The sequence below is a fragment of the Macaca thibetana genome, chromosome 2, assembly GCF_024542745.1.
Source record: "Macaca thibetana thibetana isolate TM-01 chromosome 2, ASM2454274v1, whole genome shotgun sequence".
NCBI classification, from domain to species: Eukaryota; Metazoa; Chordata; class Mammalia; order Primates; family Cercopithecidae; genus Macaca; species Macaca thibetana.
In genome coordinates, this window is record NC_065579.1 from 51,994,505 (window position 1) to 52,008,084 (window position 13,580).

The 13,580-nt window shown below is 42.8% G+C and overlaps 1 protein-coding gene across 1 annotated transcript in view; it reads left to right on the forward strand.

Annotated features, from left to right (window-relative positions):
- TM4SF4 (transmembrane 4 L six family member 4) overlaps window positions 1-7,049 on the forward strand; it is a 31,379-nt gene extending 24,330 nt beyond the window's left edge. The window contains exons 4-5 of the mRNA XM_050779798.1: window positions 1,144-1,333; window positions 6,451-7,049. Of these exons, the coding sequence (XP_050635755.1) occupies window positions 1,144-1,333; window positions 6,451-6,468 (208 nt within the window). The 3' untranslated portion in view covers window positions 6,469-7,049. The remainder of the gene's footprint in view (window positions 1-1,143; window positions 1,334-6,450) is intronic.
- Window positions 7,050-13,580: the final 6,531 nt, after the last annotated feature.

Genomic DNA, 13,580 nt, shown 5'->3' on the forward strand with positions numbered 1-13,580 from the left:
AACATTTTACCCACTTTACTCATTTTTACCTCAAAATAGTATACTTCACATTTATCCTTCAAGGCACAGTGCCCTTTTTGAGATGGAGTTTCGTTCTTGTTGCCCAGGCTGGAGTGCAATGGCATGATCTCGGCTCACTGCAACCTCCACCTCCCGGGTTCAAGCAATTCTCCAGCCTCAGTCTCCTAAGTAGCTGGGATTACAGGTGCCCACCACAACGCCCAGCTATTTTTTGTATTTTTAGTAGAGACAGGGCTTTGCCATGTTGGCCAGGCTGGTCTCGAACTCCTGACTTCAGGTGATCTGCCCACCTTGGCCTCCCAAAGTGCTGGGATTACAGGTGTGAGTCACTGCACCCGGCCACAATGCCCTTTATATTGCAATAAACTCTTTCTCTATATAATAAAATATAAATATATTGCAGTTTCTCCTAATTCACATTTTATGTAAAATATGTATTAAGGCAACAGATATTTGTTCCTTTTGAGGAAAACTAATTACATCTTTGTGTATGAGAGATTCCTACATGTTAACAAAAATATAGTGAGTCAAATTCACAGTTTAGTTAAAATTAAGACTTGAAATCAAGCTCTTCCCTTTAGCTATATGACACATTTGTACTTTACATGACTTCAGATGGCCACTACACTTGACAAGTCATCTGTCAAAAGTCAAAACGGTCTCTCTAACAACGATAGCTAGGATAAAGCTGTGAACATTTGTGAAATTCTACCACTGGAATGTCTTCATTTTCCTGTTCCCATCATAGATAGTCAATTTGCCTGTCTTTTTGGACAGCTAACGAAAATTGTTCTGACAGTTGTGTGACCTGGGAGAAAGTAACTTAGCCTCTCTGTGCCTCTGCTTCCCTATTTGTGAAACCGAAAAAGGGAACCAGAGGTTTCTATGGGGAATAAACGAGTGAATATGTGTGAATTGATTAGAACAGGATCTGACACACAGGGTGTACTCAATAAAAACTCTAAGTTTTGTGGTATTTAAATTGTTAGTACAGAGTATTTTCTCCTGAAGCTAGTTTTGGATGGAAAGTAGCGCATAAGAAACATCATTATGGTAACTTTCTAGTCGAGGCAATTGCACACTTTTTACAAATGTTTCCTTTGTCCCCCATATCACCAACAGGGATTATCTCAATGATAAAGCCTTGTGGAAAGAGTGCCACAAGCCTGCCGATGTGATTCCCTGGAATCTGACCCTCTTCTCCATCCTGCTGGTCGTAGGAGGAATCCAGATGGTTCTCTGCGCCATCCAGGTGGTCAATGGCCTCCTGGGGACCCTCTGTGGCGACTGCCAGTGTTGTGGCTGCTGTGGGGTAAGTTAAGGCTTTTGCTGTTTCTTCTCAGCACGAGGGAGGCCAGGTCAGGCCACCAGCACTGAGGGAATGAGGGGGCAAGTGTGACCACCTGCAGAAAACCAGCCCAGGTTGGGAAGTCCAGTCAGCCCAGTCTGTCAGCTCATGGAGACAGACACATTGCATTACTGGAACCCAGAGCACATTAAGACACCCAGGCTGAAGTTGGCCATAATTTTCAGCCTCACATCCAGTTGACCATAGTTCTGGAGACAAAGGACTCTGACTATATATAAACATTTACAATGATGTTTATATGAAGATCCACCTGAAATGAGCATTTGTCATATGGGTACAATGTCAGCAATAGTACATCATGGTCTGGGCTGGCATGTTCTCACTTCCTCAGATGAACAGAACATACCAGTGCAAAACCTAGATTTGATATGATTTCTGATACAGAAAAAGAGGTGGTTCTTATATGGGAAGAAAAAAGGGAAATCACTCAGGCTTTAGTCTCTAAATAACATTGTAAAATACCAACAACAAAATACTAAAAATAAAAAGACTTGCAGACAGTAACACAGTCTGATTATTTCAACTAATACCCAAATCAAATTAGGCAATTATTCACATACTTACATAAAGTTATTAAAAGCACAGAGTCGGCCGGGCGCGGTGGCTCAAGCCTGTAATCCCAGCACTTTGGGAGGCCGAGACGGGTGGATCACGAGGTCAGGAGATCGAGACCATCCTGGTGAACACAGTGAAACCCCGTCTCTACTAAAACTACAAAAAACTAGCCGGGCGAGGTGGCGGGCGCCTGTAGTCCCAGCTACTCGGGAGGCTGAGGCAGGAGAATGGCGTGAACCCGGGAGGCGGACCTTGCAGTGAGCTGAGATCAGGTCACTGCACTCCAGCCTGGGCGACAGAGCGAGACTCCGTCTAAAAAAAAAAAAAAAAAAAAAAAAAAAAAAAAAAAAAAAAAAAAGCACAGAGTGATGTATGAAGAAAAAAATAAAATAAAACTTGAGAATTCCCTAATTGGGGGATTATGCAAATATATGTAAATAAAGGTCTATTCACGTAACATAATGTTATGGTAAAACTTTAAATGACTCAAATTATTTTATTTAAAATTTAAATAAGAAGGCCAGGCATAGTGGCACATGCCTGTAGCCCCAGCTACTCAGGAGGCTGAGGCACGAGAATCACTTGAACCTGGGAGGCAGAGGTTGCAGTGAGCTGAGATCGCAGCACTGCACTCCAGTCTGTGCGAAAGAGTGAGACCCTGTCTCAATAAATAAATGAGTAAATAAATTTATTTTAAATAAGCATTACATGTATTTAACTCAAAAACTAAATATGTGCATGTATACATGCAGAGAAATATATAAAGAAATATATAAAGCTATTTATATATTTATATATATTATACGGAGAAATATATAAAGCTATTCAGTTGGAAAGTCTCCCTCCGGCCTTTGTCTTCTATCCACCCAGTTCCCTCCAGTCTCCTCGCCTAGGTAAGGTTACCTAATTTCTTATATATCCTGTCACAGTATCTCTTTTTATTATTTTATTCTCCCTATCTTAAAAGAATGTTTCCCCCAAAACTGCAGTAATATTGAAAATCCTTATGAGATACTGTTATTAGCAGGTTACAAAAATCGTACATAATATACAATTATATAAGTAGGAGAAAACAAAATTCTGTGAATAGAAAACAAAAACGAAGGAAATCCAACCAAAAGTTAAATAATTGTTATTTCTAGGTAAGAAGACTAACTTTTTTCCTTTAATCTAGCCTACAGTATTAAAAAATTTTACTAATTATATATTACTTTTTAAAAATGAAAAATATAAATAAGTCCCCCAAATCAGCAGTAAAATGCATGTTTTTTTTTTTTTTTTTTTTTTTTTTTTTTTTTTTTTTTGAGACGGAGTCTCGCTCTGTCACCCAGGCTGGAGTGCAGTGGCCGGATCTCAGCTCACTGCAAGCTCCACCTCCCGGGTTCACGCCATTCTCCTGCCTCAGCCTCCGGAGTAGCTGGGACTACAGGCGCCCGCCACCTCGCCCGGCTAGTTTTTTTTTTTTTTTTTTTTTGTATTTTTTAGTAGAGACGGGGTATCACCGGGTTAGCCAGGATGGTCTCGATCTCCTGACCTCGTGATCCGCCCGTCTCGGCCTCCCAAAGTGCTGGGATTACAGGCGTGAGCCACCGCGCCCGGCAAAATGCATGTATTACAAGTAAATTTCACTGTGTATTTCATTTTTATTCTTTTTTTTTTTTTTTTTTTAATTCTTTTTTTTGAGACGGAGTCTCGCTCTGTCACCCAGGCTGGAGTGCAGTGGCCGGATCTCGGCTCACAGCAAGCTCCGCCTCCCGGGTTCACGCCATTCTCCTGCCTTAGCCTCCGGAGTAGCTGGGACACAGGCGCCCGCCACCTCGCCCGGCTAGTTTTTTGTATTTTTTAGTAGAGACGGGGTTTCACCGTGTTAGCCAGGATGGTCTCGATCTCCTGACCTCGTGATCCGCCCCTCTCGGCCTCCCAAAGTGCTGGGATTACAGGCTTGAGCCACCGTGCCTGGCCTTTTATTCTACAAATTTTCAGTTCTATTGTATTGTATTTAAATGTTTGGGTCTTTAAACGTACTAGAGAGGAAAAGAAACTACCAACTAGCAATCCACCACAATTATTTTTATGATAGCGACTGAGAACATTGAGCATTTAAATCTTGTAATTCATCCAAAGTGAATGAATGTTTGCTAAATTATATACTGAAGTTTCAGTTTCTACATATTTTGGCTGGGTGGTAAATTTTCTTTGCAAGATTTATTGAAAATATGATTACTTTGGCTGGACACGGTGGCTCATGCCTGTAATCCCAGCACTTTGGGAGGCCAGGGCAAGAGGATCACTTGAGCCCAGGAGTTCAAGACCAGCCTTGAACTGGTCTTGACCATGGCAACATGGTGAAACCTCATCTCTACTAAAAATACAAAAAATTAAGCAGATGTGGTGGTTTGCACCCATAAGTCCCAGCTACTCAGGAGGCTGAGCTGGGAGCATCAGCTGAGCCCACAATGCTGAGGCTGCATGAGCTGAGATCTTGCCACTGCCTACACCCTGGATAACAGAACAAGACTTTTTTTGGAAAAAAAAAAAAAAAAAAGAAAAGAAAGAAAGAAAATATGATTACTCTTTGAACTGTTGATAATACTTTGCTAAACCTGAGAATTATTTTTCAATTTAAAGACACATTCAAAGGTGTCAGTACGTTGGTTCCTTTTAGCGAGTTTCATTTATCTGGACACCATATTTTGGAGATCTTAATGGCTGAGTCACTCGATAGTTGAAAGACAGTAGATGGACTCCATGGTTGTCAGTACATGGGCACCAGAGACACAGAAAGTGAATGTACACCAGCAGAATTGTCTATTTTTTTCCTTCCTTTCTTCCTCCCTCCCTTCATCTCTCCTCTCTGTCTCTCTCCCCCCTCCTCCTCCAACTTTTTATTTTGAAAACTTCAAATCTACATAAAGTTGAAGGAATTGTGCAATGAACACATATATACTGTCACCCATGCTCACAAAATTGTTAATATTTCCTCACCCTCTCTCTTTCTGGACTCTTGGAAAGTAATTTTTAGACATCACAAAATTTCACTACTAAATATTTCAGTGCACAAGAGCTGCAGTTTTAAAGTCAGTCTGCTGAAGATTCTTTTCTCGTGGGCAGTTGGCCTCTCATGGGACTGGTCAGCATTCCTGCCCCAGTAGGACGTTGCGGAAAGACTTGGGCTCTCAGCCTAGTTCCACAGCTTACTAGCTGAGTGACTCCAGCAAGCTCACTAACTTCTCATAGTCTCAGTTATTCCAACTGCCTCTTGCCTATTTTATGGAAAGAGTTATGAGATCAACATCTATCCATTCAGGCAGAAAGTATTTACTGAGAGCTTCCTGAGCCTGGCACAGTCCTTAAATGAAGTGGTAGTTGGGAATGTGCCTTAAAATACATGCTATGAGGCCTGGTTTGAATGTCAGCTGTGTGGTCTTGGCCCAGTCAGTAGCCCTCAACTGCTCCTTGTCTGTAAAATGTGGCTATTAATACCTACTCCTACAGTTGTCAATGGAGTGCCTAGTACAGGGTGACAAGCATGAATTCATTTGAATCCTTAGAAGGCTCAGTAAATGGCACTGAATGTTATTTACTAATCTTATGAAAGTCAGTGAGGTAGCATAGCTTCGAGTTTCCTTTAACACAGTCTCTGAGTTCTGCCTCCCTGGTTCAAATCCCAGCTCTCCTACTTGTTAGTGGTGGCTTTCCATGTAGCACTTGGTCTCTCAGCACCTCTTACCAAATTATTTTTTAAAATAAATGATGCAGGCCGGGCGCGGTGGCTCAAGCCTGTAATCCCAGCACTTTGGGAGGCCGAGACGGGCGGATCACAAGGTCAGGAGATCGAGACCATCCTGGCTAACATGGTGAAACCCCGTCTCTACTAAAAATACAAAAACACTAGCCGGGCGAGGTGGCGGGCGCCTGTAGTCCCAGCTACTCGGGAGGCTGAGGCAGGAGAATGGCGTAAACCCGGGAGGCGGAGCTTGCAGTGAGCTAAGATCCAGCCACTGCACTCCAGCCTGGGCGACAGAGCGAGACTCCGTCTCAAAAAAAAATAAATAAATAAATAAAATAAAATAAAATAAATGATGCATATTGTATACAATGTATTCTCCTTATGTGATGGGTGCACTGCAATTTTATAATTCATCAGTACCTAATTCATCATCCACTGAACCAACAACCACTTGTACCCCAAAAGCTATTGAAATTTTTAAAAATTAAAAACAAAATAAAGCAAAAATAAATAAATAAATAACATGTAACTTCCTTGAGGACTAAATAAATAAATACATGATGCAAAACAAAATGAAGCTTCCATTCCTATACCCTCCACACAGGTGGATGACAGATTAAAGCTCTGAAACAAAGCCAAAAAAGTGTAGGAATTCAATAGGCAACCAATAGGAGCCAGGAGGAAGGCAGGTGATGGGGATGGGAAGAAGGAGGAGGAAAGCAATAATTTACATAAATCATGACATCATAGCTAATTCACCTTTTCTACCTTCTAGGGAGATGGACCCGTTTAAACCTCTGAGATAAGCTGCTCAAACTCTACAGCATGATGACTACAATTTCTTTTCATAAAAATTCTCTTCTTGGGATTGTTAATTCCTATCTGCTTCCTAGCTGACAAAGCTTAGAGAAGGCAGTTATTCCTTCTTTCCAACCAGCTTTGCTCGAGTTAGAATTTTGTTATTTTCAAATAAAATTAGTTTGGCCACTTAACAAATTTGATTTATAAATCTTTCAAATTAGTTTCTTTTTAGAATTTGCCAACAGGTTCAAAGCAAACTTTTCATGATTTTTTTTATTACAAATGTAAAATGTATAAAGTCACATGTACTGCCATACTACTTATTTGTATATAAAGATATTTATATCTTTGGACGTTTTAGATAAATCAAAGGAGGAAAGCACATTTAAAATGAGAAACTAAGACCAATTTTTAAGATGTATAAGGAAAAAAGAATGATTCATGTATCATAAGTATTGGTTATTTGTCTTTTTTTGCTGACTTGCTTGAGTTGCTTGTGACTGATCTTTTGAGACTGTCATCTTGGCTAGGGTTCTCTTAAGTATGTTAAATTAAAACCTGAATTCAGAGGTAGTGTAACAAAGATTGTGTGTGTTTTAGGAGGGAGGGGCAAAAGCTTGAATGAATAACAACTCATCTTTTCTACAAATGCTTCCTTTGATCAAACAAAAACAAGTTTTTAAAAAATTGATTTGAGTGATCATTTTGTCAGCCTATTGCCCAGGGTTAAGGTCATAAGTGTTATTATTCTACGTGTCATATTAAGACTAACTGGTTTTATGAGTCAGGCACTAATAGGGCATCAGATCCATTCTGTTGATTTGTGTTCAAACTCCAACTCCACCACAAACCAGCTTAGGGGTCCCGGGACAGTTATTTTCAAAGTCTCAGTTTCCCCGTCCGTAAAAGGACACTTGAAAGACAGTCAGTCATACAGGAAATTTTGAAGTCACCAAGGGTGAAGCAAGGGCCTGTGGGGCTGCCAACATGACTGTGTGCAATAAGAAGGGCCTCAGGGAAGTCCGAGCCAGAAAGTCTCCCTCCTGCCCCTGCCAAGCTAATAGGCTGCACCATGTAGGTCAGGCACACTGAAAACTGGGTTTGTCAAAGCCAGCAATAAAGTAATTAATGGTCACCTACAGTGTGCTGGCCCCTGAGGGGCTAGGCACTGAAAACACAAAGAGTTAAACGCTATAGTTTTGACCTCACTACAATGAGAATTCTGTAAGATCAGGGATTGTGGCAGGCACCTGAAACTCAATAGGCAGAAGCAAGAAAGGCATATAGACATTGAAGATCTCATTGCAGGAACTACACACACACACACACACACACACACACACACACACACACACATACAGGGTTTCGATTCAGTTTAGACCATTTGTTTTCAAACATGGCTGATCATCAAAATTACCTAGGGAATGTTCTAAAATTACAGATTTCTGAGCTGCAACCTAGACCCACTGAATCTACAAATCTGGGCATGATATATGGAAGTCTGTTTTTTGGTCAGTCTTTTTGTTTTTGTTTGTTTGTTTGTTTGAGACGGAGTCTCGCTCTCTGTCACCCAGGCTGGAGTGCAGTGGCACAGCCATCTCAGCTCACTGCGACTTCTGCCTCCCAGGCTCAAGCGATTCTCGTGCCTCAGCCTCCCGAGTAGCTGGGATTACGGGCACCCACCACCACGCCTGGCTAGTTTTTGTATTTTTAGTAGAGACAGGGTTTCGCCACATTGGGCAGACTGGTCTCGAACTCCAGACGTCGGGTGGTCCACCCGCCTCAGCCTCCCAAACTGCTGGGATTACAGGCATGAGCCACCGCGCCCTGCCAGTCATTTCATTTTTTAAAGTTCACCAAGTGATGTCGAAAACCAGGCACTTTGAGCAACCATTGCCTTAGAACACCACCTGCAGGCACATGGATGAAGACCGAGTCAGACCCCATTACTGCCTACCAGGAGCTCACATATCACAGGCGAATACAAGGTAGTACATGCTAAATACTAAACGGTGACCCAGGTAATGATGTTCCGGGGTAATGATGTTCTGAAGTTCAGAGATGTTGGGCTATTAGGACTGATTCACTTGCCTGAGTTCTTTGATGAGGGAATTTGAATGTGGCTAAGAGGCATCAATTCTTTATCCAGGGGTTTGCAGGGATTCATTATTTTAGATAAAAAGCAATTGTAATCATCATGAAATCTGCTCTCATTATTTTATAGATGAAGAACTGAAATAACTTTTGATGAGTTTTCACAAAAGGCCATTTTTCAAAACCAGTTACCATAAAGTTAGAGGAAATTGCTTACTATGGATAAGAGGACTTAAAAGGAAGAGACAGGAAACAAAGGGTAAAGATGAGTGCGCCTCTCCCTTAGAGACCTCTGTATGCACACACACACCTCAAGGTTGGTCTTCAGACTGTCCAGAAACTTCTATTATGGGAGTTGCCAACTTCATTTTGCTTAATGGAGTACATTTCTTTATTTTTCTATGCTTTGGACTACAAGTTACTTGAACCAAGAAAAGAATCTGATTCAAGTCTAGGTACTAAGGAGTACCTAACCTAGCACATATTCAGCAATTCATAAATTTGTTGTGTGAATGGAGGTGCCAGAGCCCTTGATTTTCTTTCTCCTGCACTCTAAGTGAAGTAGTGTCCTTTGCCCTGAAATAAATGGAATATTTCAACAATGAATAGACAAGGCTAGGTGCAGTGGCTCACACCTGTAATCCCAGCACTTTGGGAGGCCAAAGCAGGAGGATCACTTGAGCCCAGAGTTCAAGACCAGCCTAGATAACATAGTAAGACTCTGTCTTTACAAAATATAGAAAAATTAGCCAAGCCTGGTGACACATGACTCTAGTCCCAACTACTTGGAGGCTGAGGCAGGAGGATTCATTGAGCCTGGCAGGTGGAGGCCATGATCATGCCACTGCACTCCAGCCTGAGTGACAGGCTAAAAAAAAAAATTAAAAAATAATTTAAGGCTGGGCACAGTGGCTCACGCCTGTAATCCCAACATTCTGGGAGGTGGGCAGATCACTTGAGGTCAGGAGTTCGACACCAGCCTGGCCAACATGGTGAAATCCCGTCTCTACTAAAAATGCAAAAATTAGCCAGGTGTGGCCGTGGGTGCCTGTAATCCCAGCTCCTCGGGAGGCTGAGGCAGGAGAATCACTTGAACCTGGAAGGCGGAGGTTGCAGTGACCTATGATCATGCCACTGCACTCCAGCCTGGGTGACAGAGTGAGACTCCATCTCAAACAAATAATAATAACAATAATTTTTAAAAAGAATCGACAAAACAAGTAGGAAAGTGGATGTCTATGTGAAAATTAAACATGAGGCTAGAGTGATCTCAGTACACAGATCCATAGTATAAAAATTAAAATTATATTTTCTATGACCACATTTGCTTTCTAACTGTGAATGCCATTGCACCAGGCTTTCCTTTGGGTCGTTCTTGGGATTTTCCACTCTGCGTTAGCATTCTACTGGGTTGAGGAGCACAGCGCCAACAATCCAGTTGAATAGAGGAAAGGAAAAAGAGAAATATTAGCAAGACAAAACCTAAATTATTATCTCAAAACACCACCCAGCTACACATATATAATATGCTCATGGACCTGAGCTATTAGTGATGATGGGAAAAAAGGAATGAAACGAATTTGTGGCTCACACTCAAACTCACCAGCCACATGTACAGTTGTCTGCAAAAAGCCATTATAACAAGGTGCTGAACAAAGAGTGTGAGTGACATCCAGCTTCTCCTCTCACTGTTCAAACCCGGTAGTGTCTGCCCAGGAACTGAGGACAGCTCTGCTCTGAGCAGATTAAGGAAGACACAGAGGCTCTAGAGGATCTCCAGATGGGGTAAAAACACAAAGGGTCAAATAGAGCGTTCCAAAACAAACATGATTCTTGAATCTACAGAGAACCAGGAGGCAGCAGGATATGGCTGAAGATTCTGGTTTGATCTTATAAAAAAGAAATCAAAACACATGCAGTGCATTCCAATTTAGTCACCACGACATGGAATAACTGTCTTGGCACTCAACTCTTGAAATGCAAGAAAGAGAATTCTAGGACATACCATAATTTATTCACAATCTAAGCATCCAAAGATGATTTAGGGAAAAAAAGAAAAGAAAAGAAGAAAAGAATACGTCCAGAGTTTAGAACAATTAATGGGGGAGGGCCACTGACATAGGCCCTCTTTCTATATCCACCTTTCTACAAAATTACTTTGTCCTGTGTTAGAAACATTAATAGTGTGACCTTGACTTTAACCCCATGTATCAGGGTTCAATCAGAGATCAATGTCTATGTATACACACACACACACACACACACATTTACTACAGGGATTTGACCTTACGTAATTGTTGGAACTAGTTAAACAGTCTCTGTAAGAGAGCCGTCTTCGTGTCTGGTGCTGGATCTTGAAGTCCACAGAGCAGGCAATCAACAAGGCAGTCAGACTTGGATGTAAAGCCTGAGAGAGAAGAACAAGCTGTAACCCGCAAGCATGAACTGCAGCCATGAGGGTGGACTGGAACCCTGTTCATTCTTGTTGCCTCTGACGGTATGGGTGTCCTGCAGAAGCTGGAGCCCTTTGTCATGCAGCTAAAGACACACTACCTGGCCCAGGCGACCCTGGCACTGAAGGAGAATCCTGGGGAAGATGAACGGTTGCAGGCCCAGCAGTCCTGTGTTAGCGAGGGGAGGCAGCGGATAGCAACCGTGCATGTGAGCTGAAAAGCAGATACTGCTTCTCTTCTGCCTCCAAAGCTCTCAAGAATCCCTCCTGCAGCGCGCCCTAACAGGAAACACAGGAAAGGGAATTTGGGGAAATGTAGTTCTGTTTAGCCTGGCACATTACCAAACGGCTGTACCCGATGTAGAGAAGAGAGTGGCTTTTTAGCTTTCTTGTCTGTGTATGTGTGTGGTTTCTTAGTCTGGGTCAGGGTTTCTCAACCTCTACACTATGGAAAACCTGCCTCATTCTCCCATGACACGCTGTCCATGTCTGAGTGCCTGTGTCACGTTAGGTCGCCTAACTCGTTCTTCCCCCTGGACTGAGAACTCAGAGACTATCTCATCAGCGTTTGCATCTCTTTCAAGCGCTGGGCCTGGCACATGGTAGGTGCTCACTCAGTGGGATGTTGTCATTGTTATGATGGTGTGACAAAGCTATTCTGCTCAAGGGAAAATGAAAGGGCTGCTCAAGCATTTTGGAATCAGGCCATTCATAATAAAAATAACCCCAGACCTTGGTAAGTGATGTGATTGCCCAAGTGGTTGACCACGTGTTCACAGCTGCCCATTTCTTACCCTCTGCTTTGTCGTGACCACATTTTAGTCAGGCCTCAGCTCTGCTTGCCCGAAAACCCCCTTATCAGTTTAGCTGGAGAACTGTTCCTGTCAGTCTCTGCCCCCTTGCTTGTCCAACTTCCCGTTTCTGCTACGCTCTGCCCACCTCTCCCAATAAAAGAAAAGCTTTTTCTGTTTGTCTCTGAGACATTTGCAAATTCCTGAGATTGGAGAGCTTTCCCTATTGCAATAGTCCTTTTGAGTAGCGTTTCTTCTTATCTAAGTCCATGTTTGTTTTTATTTGACACAAGCCTATGATATAGAAACAATGATAAGCTCCATTTTGCATAAGAGTAAAGTGAGGCTTAGAAAAAATAAATAACTTTCCCAGGGCCCCCAAAACAGCAAATAGGAAATCCAGGCTCCAAAGCCAAATAAATGGTCCGACTATCTGAGGGCGAGTCCACTCCCTCAGCCACTGAGCTAGATTTCTCACCAATTCTAAAATCACCTACGAAGGAATGCTTGGGTTCCTACATAGAACTGAAAATAATAAAAAGTGTTTTTTGTTGTTGTTTGTTGGGTTTTTTTTGTTTTGACTGTTTTGTTTTTGAGGCAGAGTCTCTCGTTCTGTAGCCCAGGCTGGAGAAGTGCAATGGAGCGATCTCAGCTCACTGCAACCTCTACCTCCTAGGTTCACGCGATTCTCCTGCCTCAGCCTCCCGAGTGACTGGGATTACAGGTGCCCACCACCACGCCAGGCTAATTTTTGTATTTTTAGTAGAGATAAGGTTTTCACCATGTTGGCCAGGCTGGTCTCTAACGGCTGGCCTCAAGTGATCCACCCGCTTCGGCCTCCCGAAGTGTTGGGATTACAGAAGTGAGCCACTGCACCCGGCCGAAGTGTTACTTTTTTTACTGGCATAATTTTTACTGTTCATTTCACCTGAATTAGGGAAAACGATCAACTAAAATATAATCAGTATCAGTATTTTTATGCGATTACTCAAAGCACATCTCATGAAGAGAACTGTACACAGCAGCCTGTGCTTACTCCTGTGCTCTTTATTTCCCGAGTCATTCTATTCAGTGGCTTTGCCTCATCTGGGTGGAAGAGGCCCGAATGCAGAGGCAGGTTTCTATAATCCTCAGAGTTAAAAGAAAAGGCAACTCCCTACGATCTCTGCTCTGTGACGGGCCGATCCTGTCCCTTCTTCCTTGCCCACCTCCCCTCCAAGAGCTCTCCCTCCGGTACAAACCCCGTCCTTTCACGTCCTTCAGGGATAGCTGTGCTATCATCACCTTATTTGAAAGCTGAGGAAACTGAAGCTTGAAGAGGCTGCACAACAAGCCAACTGCACTGAGCTAGTCAGTGGCAGAGCAGCCATTAAACCCAGGGCACCTGGACCTCAAGCCCAAGCTCCCCACCACCTGGCTGTCCTGCCTGTCCCCCTAAGTGTCAATACAAAGACGTCCAATGGCAGAACTACAGCTCTCCTGCACTCCACTGGTCAGGCAAGGGGAAGCTCAATGAACCGAGCTGGATGAAAAGGAGCAGCAAGTGCTGATGAAATGGAGCCAAAGGGGAAAATCCCCTGGAGGCTGATGTCAATGATCGGCAGCTAAACCTCCCATGCTACTTTTAAACTTGCCCATCTCAACTTTCCAGGCTTCTTCCGTAGCGCTTTGATTTCAATATTTCCCTGTGTGGCCTTTCCTGGAGCAGGGAGAGAAGAACTGGGTGCTAACTGTGATACTCAGCAATGGTGTAGCCTTGGAAAGCCT